We start from the raw sequence: 11,329 nt of genomic DNA, 5'->3' as shown, positions 1-11,329 counted from the left end.
TATTTGCTCAAATACGTTTATTAGAAACAACAGATATGACAAAAGTATTAACTCTGCAGTTATGAAGAAATCACAGTATACAGCTTATTACAATCAAAAGAAACTGAGCAGCAAATCTCCAATCTTGCCGTTTCTTCAGAGCACCTCATTACAATCGAGACCCTACCGGAAAACCTTTTTCAAAAGTATAGCACAACAGCAAGTGAAGCACATTTCATTTTCAGTGGATGCAACATTTGCCCATCTTGACCTTCCTGCCTGTCACTGAGCCCAATGTCCTGGCAATGATTTGGGTGCCAGCAAGCCTTGTTAGGAGGCGTCGTTCTTCTCTTTCTCTCTTGGTATCCTTCCCATGATGTAGAATTCTGGGTTTGGATGCATATCTGTGAAGTGAGCTATGCGGTTCGACATGGCAAAAAAGGCTGCAATCGTGCCTATGTCCCAGGCATCTTCTCGGCCAAACCCGTTCGCCTCCAGCTTCTGAAAGTGCTCTTCAGTGATATTATCTGCTCGGCAGACGGCGAGTGCGAATTCAACCATGGCCCTCTCCCGATCACTCAGCTCGGCCATTTGCCAGTTCACAGTGACCTGCACAAAATCAGAGCCACGGGAGGTTATTGGCAGTTATGGTCAACTGCTAGACCAGTTAAGGTAAAGGTAAAGGGACCCCTGACCGTTAGGCCCAGTCGTGGCCGACTCTAGGGTTGTGGCGCTCATCTCGCTTTATTGGCCGAGGGAGCTGGCGTACAGCTTCCGGGTCATGTGGCAAGCATGACTAAGCTGCTTCTGGCAAACCAGGGCAACACATGGAAACGCCCTTTACCTTCCCGCTGGAGTGGTACCTATTTATCTACTTGCACTTTGACGTGCTTCCGAACTGCTAGGTTGGCAGGAGCAGGGACCGAGCAACGGGAGCTCACCCCGTCACGGGGATTTGAACCGCCGACCTTCTGATCGGCAAGTCCTAGGCTCTGTGGTTTAACCCACAGCGCCACCTGCGTCCCTTACTAGACCAGTTATGGGGACCAAATTTATAGGCAGCATTAGGTCAAAGAGAAGGAGGGCTGAAAAGCATTAGGGAACAACCGTGAACATGAACCACAGTGCATTGCTGCCAGATCCTGAACAGGGTGATGCAAAGGAGTAAAGGGTTTCTCTATCTTTGCTCCTTGTTCAAGAGAGGGAATTATGCTGAGTGCAACTTCTTATTTATTTATTAATAATTATTTTTATTTATTGGACTTATATACAGTACAGTGGTACCTCTGGTTACGTACTTAATTTGTTCCGGAGGTCCATTCTTAACCTGAAACTGTTCTTAACCTGAAGCACCGCTTTAGCTTCAGGTTATTAACTAGAGGTACCACTGTACAGGAGAGAAATCCTAAGCAAGGAAGTGAAACAGAATAAGATGAGACAGACGAGCAGGACAGACATGTGTACCAACCTGATCTGCTAGTGCTGGTTTTTTGGAGTATATCCGATGTAGAGCACCATGCGCAATCACGCAGTAAGGACACTTGTTAACAATACTCGTGGCCACAATAATGAGCTCTTTGTCAGCCTTGCTTAGGCTTCCTATAGAAGAAGAGACATGCAGAAGGTGGGTCATATTTCTAGAGTGGCAGTGGGATTGAGTCACTTAAGCAACATGCACAAATACCACTATATAGAGATAAGAGGAGTTTGGATTTGATATCCCGCCTCTCACTCCCTTTAAGGAGTCTCAAAGCGGCTAACATTCTCCTTTTTCCCTTCCTCCCCCACAACAAACACTCTGTGAAGTGAGTGGGGCTGAGAGGCTTCAGAGAAGTGTGACTAGCCCAAGGTCACCCAGCAGCTGCAGGTGGAGGAGCAGAGACGCGAACCCGGTTCCCCAGATTACGAGTCTACCGCTCTTAACCACTGCACCACACTGGCTCCCAAATAATAAGGGTTGGAAGATGTCAGTTAGAAGCAGCAGCAGGTATATTGGAAAAAAAGCTCTGGATGGCTCAGCTGGAACAGCACGAGACTCTTAGTATCAAGGTCATGGGTTACAAAACACATCATAAAAATAAAAACAAGAACCACCCAATAATCCCTCCTGCCCCCAACGCATTTAAAAGGGCATTGACTGTCAATCAGTCAAAAGCCGGGTTAAAGAAGAACGTTTTTGCCTGGTGGCTAAAGCTGTATAATGGAGTTGCCAGCCAAACCCCTTGGAAATAATAATAATAATAATAATAATAATAATAATAATAATAATAGTTTATTTCTACCCTGCCCATCTGGCTGGGTTTCCCCAGCCATTCTTCCAACAGAAGTTTAAAAATACATTAAAACATCAATCATAAAAAACTTCCCTAAACAGGGCTGCCTTCAGATGTCTTCTAAATGTCATATACATTATTTTTTGCTCTGTAAGACTCACTCTTTCCCTCCTAAAAAGTAAGGGGAAATGTGTGTGCGTCCTATGGAGCGAATGCAGGCTGCGCAGCTATCCCAGAAGCCAGAACAGCAAGAGGGATTGCTGCTTTCACTGCGCAGCGATCCCTCTTGCTGTTCTGGCTTCTGAAATTCAGAATTTTCCCCCCCTTGTTTTCCTCCTCCAAAAACTAGGTGCGTCTTGTGGTCTGGTGCGTCTTGTAGAGTAAAAAATACGGTAGTTGTTTATTTCTTTGACATCGGATGGGAGGGTGTTCCACAGGGCGGGTGCCACTACCGAGAAGGGAAGAGCATTCCACAAACAGGGAGCCACTGCAGAAAAGGCCTCATCTCATTTTGCAACCCTCCATATCTCTCATGAAGAAGAGCCTCAGAAGATGATCTCAGGGTCTGGGTAGATTCATCAGGAGAGAGGCAGTCCTTAAGGTAATGCAGTGTGAGCTAGGGGTTCCGGAATAGCATTATTTGTTTGTTCTGTTGATTAGAGGCCTTAAAGAATCTTGGAGCCGGTGGAAATTATTATTGCCTGGTACTTATTTCTGTTGACAGAACCAAGGAAGGCCTGTAGCATGAGAGCTCATCTTACCCATAGGTAACCCTAGTGGAATTCAGTGACAGTCACGTTAAGATAGACCAAGTATGGTTTCTGTTCTTACCTGTCTCCTTGTTCATGATGGCATTGTAATAAGCAAAGAATGCTCTAAATTCTGCCGGTCGGTGAGACATAACCTTAAACACGTTGGGCAGAAACCCAGTCTGTTGGAAGAATTAAGAAAAACACACCAGTCAATCACCTTAAAATAGTTAAGAGAAGATGCTGATACAGTTTTCTTCTTCTATTATTAATTATTATTAATTATTATTATTATTATTATTATTATTTCAATTTAGATACTACGCTTTATTAGAAAATCCCAGGGCGGTGTACAATGTTAAAAACCACTTTACAGAACATCAATAATAAAAGCGTAATAAAAACATGACAGAGAGCCTAACAGTAAAATAATCATCCTAGTAACATTCCACTCCCCCACACTTTCACGGGTCAGTTCCTAGAAAACGGCAAGTCTCCCCTTCTCAATCCTCATAGCAGTGCGGGAGGAAGTGGCAGAGCACATCTTTTGCACTCAGGTCTCAGCTTATCAATCCTCGGCTTCTCCACTCAAAAGGTTTAGGGAAGCAGGGACTAGGAAAGACCCTCTCCTCTGCCTAAAACCCTGGGTAACTGCTCCCTGTTACAGTAGACCATATTGGACAAGATATACAAATCAGCAGAGCTGGGATAAAGGTTAAGGACCCCTGGACGGTTAAGTCCAGTCAAAGGTGACTATGGGGTTGCGGCGCTCATATCACTCTCAGGCTGAGGGAGCCAGTGTTTGTCCACAGAAAGCTTTCTGAGTCATGTGGCCAGCATGATTGAACCACTTCTGGCGCAACCGAACACAGTGATGGAAACCAGAGCAGCGCACGGAAACACTGTTGACCTTCCTGCCACAGTGGTACCTATTTATCTACTTGCACTGGCGTGCTTTCGAGTTGGTAGGTTGGCAGGAGCTGGGACAGAGCAACGGGAGCTCACTCTGTTGAGGGGATTTGAACCGCTGACCTTCTGATCAGCAAGTCCAAGAGGCTCAGTGGTTTAGACCACAGCGCCACTATTGAACACATCATAGGCCACTTGTAAGAGAACAAGGGTGTGTTTAGCGGCATCACTTGGCGATGTCTTGATGCACCACCAAGAAGTGCTGGTGGGGCAGAGGACTGGACCTTTGAATTCTTCCTCATGTTAAAATACAGCACTTTCAAAGCTAGGTTGTCAGGTAGGAGTCTTCTTCCTAACACACTAGTTGTCTGTGTGCAAGAGGAAGACAGTTGTGCTTTTGAACTGCTAGGTTGGCAGAAACTGGGACAGAGCAATGAGAGCTCACCCAGTCACAGGAATTCAAACCTCTGACCTTCCAATCGGCAAGCCCAAGAGACTCAGTGGTTTAGACCACTGCGCCACGAAAGAAAAAGTCTATCAAGCATTCCTCGTTCCAAAATGGCAGGCCTGAGACTCCCTAAGCCAAAGGCCCTCTGCCTGGTTCCCTGTAACTTGGCTTCTCGTAGTGAGGGAAATGCCAGAAGGTCCTCGGTGCTGGACCTCAGTGTCCGGGTAGAATGATGGGGGTGGAGACGCTCCTTCAGGTATACTGGGCCCAGGTTGTTTAGGTCTTAAAGGTCAGCATCAGCACTTTTAATTGTGCTCGGAAACGTACTGGGAGCCAGTGTAGGCCTTTCAAGACCGGTGTTATATGGTCTCGGCGGCCGCTCCCAGTCACCAGTCTAGCTGCCGCATTCTGGATTAGTTGTAGTTTCCAGGTCACCTTCAAAGGTAGCCCCACACAGAGCGCATTGCAGTAGTCCAAGCGAGAAATAACCAGAGCATGCACCACACTGTCGAGACCCGTGGGCAGGGTCTCAGCCTGCGTATCAGATGGAGCTGATAAACAGCTGCCCTGGACACAGAACTGACCTGCGCCTCCATGGACATCTGTGAGTCCAGAATGACTCCCAGGCTGCGCACCTGGTCCTTCAGGGGCACTGTTGCTCCATTCAGGACCAGGGAGTCCTCCACACCCGCCTGCCTCCTGTCCCCCAAGAACAGTACTTCTGTCTTGTCAGGATTCAACCTCAATCTGTTAGCCACCATCCATCCTCCAACCGCCTCCAGACACTCACACAGGACCTTCACCCATGGTGAATGACATATGGTCATTTGATTCCACCTGCACCCAGAACAGGTCGCAACTGCCCCCGGATGGGCAGTGAAGCAGACACAGATGCCGGCCTAACCCTGCCACTCTCTTGTAGCCACCAAGCACACAAAAAAATTTGCTTATCATACCACTGCTACTATTTCTAGTGTGGGTCCAACTGTGACCACATCTGGCTTTAAGATAGTTCCAAGTTTCTTTGAAAGGACAAGATTCCACCTTCCCCCTTACCTTTACTTCCACTTCCTCCATGAGCTCTACTATATCATATGGCAAATCCTTCTTGTTGGGTACTGGATAGCGACCGGACGGTTTGCGGGCACTCCCTCCCTCTGTGCTGCACACATGGTTCTGAGGTACAGAGTGTTGAGGAGTTTTCGGGGAAGACATCAAACTGCGAGGCAGAAGCTGGAAGCACAGAAATAAAGGGAAATATACTCTGTTTGACAAAGTGCAGCACCACAATGTTGGCTTCGTCGGTGTAGAAAACAAAGTTGTAAACCCACTAGCATGGGGGTGGGGGAACCTGCAACCCTCCAGATGTTTCTGGATCCCATCCCATCATCCCTGACCATCAGCAACCATCCCTGGTGTTGATAGGAGCTGGAATCTAACAACATCTGGAGGGCTGTTGGTTCCCCATCTAGCAGTTCCATGCAGTTCTAGAACGGCTGGATTTCTCTGCTTTTTGGCACCACTGCAGGGCTATGATGCAAAAAAGGCTAGGATCCAATGCAGTGGGTTTTTTTAAAGGAAACCAACAAGGTAAAGGTAAAGGACCCCTGGGGGGTTAAGTCCAGTCAAAGCTGACTATGGGGTTGCAGCGCTCATCTCGCTTTCAGGCCGAGGGAGCCGGCATTTGTCCACAGACAGCTTTCCGGGTCATGTGGCCAGCATGACTAAACCACTTCTGGCGCAACAAAGACACCGTGACGGAAGCCGGAGCGCATGGAAATGCCGTTTACCTTCCCGCCGCAGCGGTACCTATTTATCTACTTGCACTAGTGTGCTTTCGAACTGCTAGGTTGGCAGGAGCAACGGGAGCTCACTCTGTCACGGGGATTCGAACCGCTGACCTTCCGACTGGCACGCCCAAGAGGCTCGGTGGCTTAGACCACAGCGCCACCCGTGTCCCTACAACGCTTGAAGAGGAGAGCTTCAAGCAGTGCTGAAACTGAGTGACTTTTTAAAAGCAAATACTGTAACTGTTTGCCAGATGGCAGAGGACAAAGCCACAGGCCGCATGCAGAACCACTTGTCTGGTTCTATGGCTCCTGGCACAGATATATAAATCTGAGTGTCTTCCAATTTCCCAGGGCTCACATGCCTCAGTGTTTGGGGCTCAAATATCCTGGGTTTCTGTGTTAACTTCCCATCATCTCCTAAGCACTCCCTCCCATTACGCTTCTTCCAGCCTTCTGGACTCATCCTCTTCTCTTCTCATTATTCTGGAGGGCAGGGATAGCCAATAGCTCAGTTGGTCAGAGCATAGTGCTGATAACACCAAGGTTGCAGGTTCGATCCCTGTATGGGACAGCTGCATATTTCTGCATTGCAAGATGATGGACTAACATACCCTCCAACATTTCTCTGATGAAAAGAAGGACACCCCATTCCATAATTATAATTTTACTATTTATACCCCCCACACATCTGACTGGGTTGCCCCAGCCACTCTGGGCTGCTTCCAGCATATACAAAAACATAATTAAACATTAAAAAAACTTCCCTATGCAGGATTGTGTTGTGGGCCGGATAACTCCATACCTGCCAACATTTCTCCAATGAAAATAGAGACATCCTAAGTGGGACATTCCGGGATCAACTCAGAAACCAGGACGGCTTCTTAATCAGGGACATCCCCAGAAAATGGGGACACTTGGCGGGTCTACAGCATCAATTAGAGGCAAGAAACTGAGCGTAGTCTTTCTGCTGGGGAAGGTTTAAGGGCTGACCTCTCAGGATATTGGATTAGATGGGAGCTTTAGTCTGATTCTGCAGGGCTGCTCTTAAAATTCCTACATTCTAACACATTCCAGTTCCAGGCTTCTGTGAACGGAATGTGAGGCTGACTCATTGGTTCAGCAGGCTATCTCAAGATGGCAAGAAATATGATATGGATAGCTCAGTTGGCTAGCGCATGGCGCTGATAATGCCAAGGTTGCAGGTTCGAACCCTGTATGGGATAGCTGCATATTCCTACATTGCCGGGGGTTGGACTAGATGATCCACAGAGTCCCTTCCAACACTACAATTCTATGATTCAGTGTGGTGCCTTCCATATTTTATGGACTACAATTCTCACCATCCTTGAATATTGGCCAGGCTGGTTGAAGGCTGCCAAACATTTTCCTACTTTAGAGCTCTTAAAATTAAAAGGTCTAGCGTGCATTCACAAGAGAGGGAAATCAGCTAAGCTTTAAAGTCAATTTGCATAGGCAGTGAAATTTGCTTGTGCTTTTCCAAATCACATTTCTATTCCCGTGGGCTTTTTGCTTTCCTCTGGGCAAATGATGTGTTCGAGACACTGTGTTCTTATTTTTAAAAGCAAACAGACCTCTTGTTCTAACCAAACATGGTTGCTGCCTTTCTTAAATGCACCAAGCGCTTGAGAGGTAGCATACAGTGTTGCTATAGAACAATGGATTGACTGTTATGACTAATAGCTTTTTAAAAGAAGAATGGGATCACCAAATTTGAAATAAGACCTCAAGTGCGAACGTGCAGAATTGGGGGAAGCATTTACTTGTTGGGCCGTAGATGGGGATGGGCAAATCTGGCCCTCCAAATATTATTCAACTCCATCTCCTATCTGCCTCAGTCAGTCAGAGATTAAAGGAACTGGTCCAACAATATTTGCATGGCCCCAGGTTCCTGATCTTTGGCAGAAAGCAACGAAATGAGCTGTTCACAGTGTGAAAAAATACCAGCCATTCTTTTGCAATGAAACAAATACTTGTGCAATTAAGAGACACACAGAGCAATATGCCATTTCACTTAGACTAGCAAAGGCAGAACTCGTCTTTCTGTTGAAATCTCCTTGCATTGTTTGTTAGTCAAACAACACCCAGTTAGCGAAGTTTCTTCAGTCATCTCTTTCTTCCTGACCATAATGGAAAGTCCGTTTCTGAATGTCAACGTTATCAGGATGCCCCCGGGTTAGAGTTTCACCAGTGGGTCTGCATAAATATGCCTTTAACATGCAGGTTGTTTGGGGAATATCTGAGGCAGTTTGTTGGAAAGTGCATCTAAAATGCACCCCCAACATAAAGGTAAAGGTAAAGGGACCCCTGACCATTAGGTCCAGTCGTGGCCGACTCTGGGGTTGCGGCGCTCATCTCGCTTTATTGGCTGAGGGAGCCGGTGTACAGCTTCTGGGTCATGTGGCCAGCATGACTAAGCCGCTTCTGGCGAATCAGAGCAGCGCACGGAAACGCCGTTTACCTTCCCGCTGGAGTGGTACCTATTTATCTACTTGCACTGGTGTGCTAGGTTGGCAGGAGCAGGGACTGAGCAACGGGAGCTCACCCCGTTGCGTGGATTCGAACCGCCGACCTTCTGATCGGCAAGTCATAGGCTCTGTGGTTTAACCCACAGCGCCACCCGTGTCCCTAACCCCAACATAAAGCAATGCAAAACATTATATATTTCAAAAAGCAGGATTTTTTTTTACTTTGCGGGGATTGCATTTATGTATTTCTAACCAAAAACTGCTAGCTCTTGGAACTTCTAACAACAGTAGCACCACCCTCTCTCTCACACACCCCTGCCTTACACGTAAACTTTTCCAAGCGTGAAGAGAGAAATTGGTTAAGTAACAGAGGGGTCACTGGGGCAGCTTCTCTTTGCCAGACTGCATTCCAAAAAAGTGACCCCGTGAGTTCATTTTAAAAGCTACCCTGCCAGTGTCGGTGCAAACAAAGTCTTATCATTAATACACTCACTTTGGAGGTGTGGGGCTGTGGCTATGCCAGCCCTGCAAATTATAAGGTAAAGGTAAAGGGACCCCTGACCATTAGGTCCAGTCGTGGTCGACTTTGGGGTTGTGGCGCTCATCTCGCTTTATTGGCCGAGGGAGCTGGCGTACAGCTTCCATGTCATGTGGCCAGCATGACTAAGCCGCTTCTGGCGAATCAGAGCAGTGCACAGAAATGCTGTTTACCTTCCCGCCAGAGTGGTACCTATTTATCTACTTGCACTTTGACGTGCTTTCAAACTGCTAGGTTGGCAGGAGCAGGCACTGAGCAACGGGAGCTCACCCCGTCACAGGGATTCGAACCGCCGATCTTCTGATCGGCAAGCCCTAGGCTCTGTGGTTTAACCCACAGCGCCACCCGCATAGAATCATAGAATTGCAGAGCTGGAAGGGACCTTAAGCACCATCGAATCCAACCCCTGCAATGCAAGACTACGCAGCCATCCCATACAGGGCTTGAACCTGCAACCCTGGCCTTATCAGCACCAAGCTCTAACCAGCTGAGCTATACAGGCTCCATAATTCAAATGCTATGCCCATTTTGCTGGGTGGAATTAAGAGCAGCGTGTGCAAACTTTGAAGTGCTATCCTTGCTTAAAAAAAAAATGAAAATGTTTCTGGAGGGGGGAGGGGCTTCTGTGCACCTGGTTGTAGCAAGAATGAAATTAATTAAGAGTTAGAGGGGCGGCCAAGGGATTCAAGGAAAGAACAGAGGTTTTCAGCACTTAAAGTACAGTGGTACCTCGGGTTAAGTACTTAATTCGTTCCAGAGGTCCATTCTTAACCTGAACTCGTTCTTAACCTGAAGCACCACTTTAGCTAATGGGGCCTCCTGCTGCCGCCACGCCACCGGAGCACGATTTCTGTTCTCATCCTGAAACAAAGTTCTTAACCTGAGGTAATATTTCTGGGTTAGCGGAGTCTGTAACCTGAAGCGTATGTAACCCGAGGTACCACTGTACATTCAAAGCACATGGTTCCCTCCAAAGGGGAATCCTGGGAGCTGAGGTTTGTCAAGGATGCTGGGAACTGTAGCATCATTTTCTTTAAAGTAGTTTTGGAGCGTTTTCGGGAGACTCTCTCTAATTCAGGCATAGGCAAACTTGGCCCTCCAGATGTTTTTGGGACTACAACTCCTATCATCCCTGACCACTGGCCCTGTTAGCTAGGGATGATGGGAGTTGTAGTCCCAAAAAAACATCCGGAGGGCCGAGTTTGCCTGTGCCTGCTCTAATTTATTTGTGGTTAGGGTGGGACTGAAAGACCATGATGGGGTGGTTTGTGTTTCTTCTCCTTTTTAAGGGTAACTTCTACTGGAGCTTTTAAATGATTTTAATGTTACCTATGTTCGTTGATTCAACCAAGGGAATCAGACCTTACCCGAGCGGAATGCTATTCAATCAATCAAACCTTTATTGTATTAGCATACAGCCATAGCGGGATAAGACAAAAAAAAAATAATAATAAAAAATGCTAGAGACAAGCAACCAAACAAGATTCAAAGCGATATTACTGGCGTAATGCTATTTAGTCTGGACAATGTGCCCTGCTTCCAGGACTGCAATGTGTGGCTGGTGTCTCCCGGGTTAAACGTTATAGAGACCCCTGTGTTTTTTTTAGTATTTTAGCAATTTGTAAGGGTGGGGGGTTGGGCTACATGACCCTCGGGATTCCTTCCAACTCTACCATTGCCTCCCCTTGCCTCCTGGGTGCGCCCACCCTGCCTACCCAGAGCGCAAAGGCGCAACCTGAGCGGCGCGTAAAGACGCAGGAAGCTGCGCCAAGGGGAAGCGCCCCCTTCTGGAGCGCTGCCCGCTTCCCGGACGCACATGTCCCGCCAGGACATCCCAGCCGAGCCGGGCTGCCTTTTGCGCTGGCCTCGGGGATACTCACGGCCAGGGAGCCCCGACTGCGGAGCTGCAGGAGCCTGGTACCCAAGAGGAGCCGCCTCGCCATCATGGTGCCGCGATCCGGCCGCCGCGCGACTTGGGAAGGGCCGAAGGACGAGCAGGCGCGGCTCGGCGCCTCCTCCTTTATACCCAAGCGCTCCTCCGGAGGCGAGAGCATGCGCGCATGGCCGGAAAGGCCCGCCCCACCCCCCTAGCCACCGCCCCCCATGTCGACACGGGACCCGACTTCCCAACGATGGAGAACTTAGTTGGGTTTCCTC

At 48.0% G+C, this 11,329-nt stretch overlaps 1 protein-coding gene across 1 annotated transcript; it reads right to left on the bottom strand.

Moving 5' to 3' along the window:
- Nucleotides 1–11,229, bottom strand: LOC309360141 (uncharacterized protein). Its single transcript, XM_081894757.1, has 5 exons — nt 11,053–11,229; nt 5,415–5,591; nt 3,084–3,183; nt 1,448–1,578; nt 1–588 (listed from the first exon to the last, which is right to left on the bottom strand). The coding sequence occupies exons 1-5, from the start codon at nt 11,224–11,226 to the stop codon at nt 310–312; spliced, it is 861 nt and encodes a 286-aa protein (XP_081750883.1). The 5' UTR covers nt 11,227–11,229; the 3' UTR covers nt 1–309.
- Between the last annotated feature and the right edge of the window lie 100 nt (nt 11,230–11,329).

The sequence above is a fragment of the Podarcis melisellensis genome (assembly GCF_964234715.1).
Source record: "Podarcis melisellensis genome assembly, chromosome: 17".
Taxonomy (NCBI): domain Eukaryota; kingdom Metazoa; phylum Chordata; class Lepidosauria; order Squamata; family Lacertidae; genus Podarcis; species Podarcis melisellensis.
Note: the sequence above shows the minus strand (reverse complement) of the source record. Positions and strands in the feature narration are given on the sequence as shown.

Bases quoted from the DNA above. Each gene is read 5' to 3' on its own strand.
- LOC309360141 (XM_081894757.1), bottom strand. From the start codon at position 11,226: ATGCTCTCGCCTCCGGAGGAGCGCTTGGGTATAAAGGAGGAGGCGCCG. The intron at 3,184-5,414 runs GTAAGGGGGAAG...TTCTTCCAACAG, and splicing joins TGGAGGAAGTGGAAGTAAAG to ACTGGGTTTCTGCCCAACGT. The intron at 1,579-3,083 runs GTAAGAACAGAA...CTTCTTCTATAG, and splicing joins CATCATGAACAAGGAGACAG to GAAGCCTAAGCAAGGCTGAC.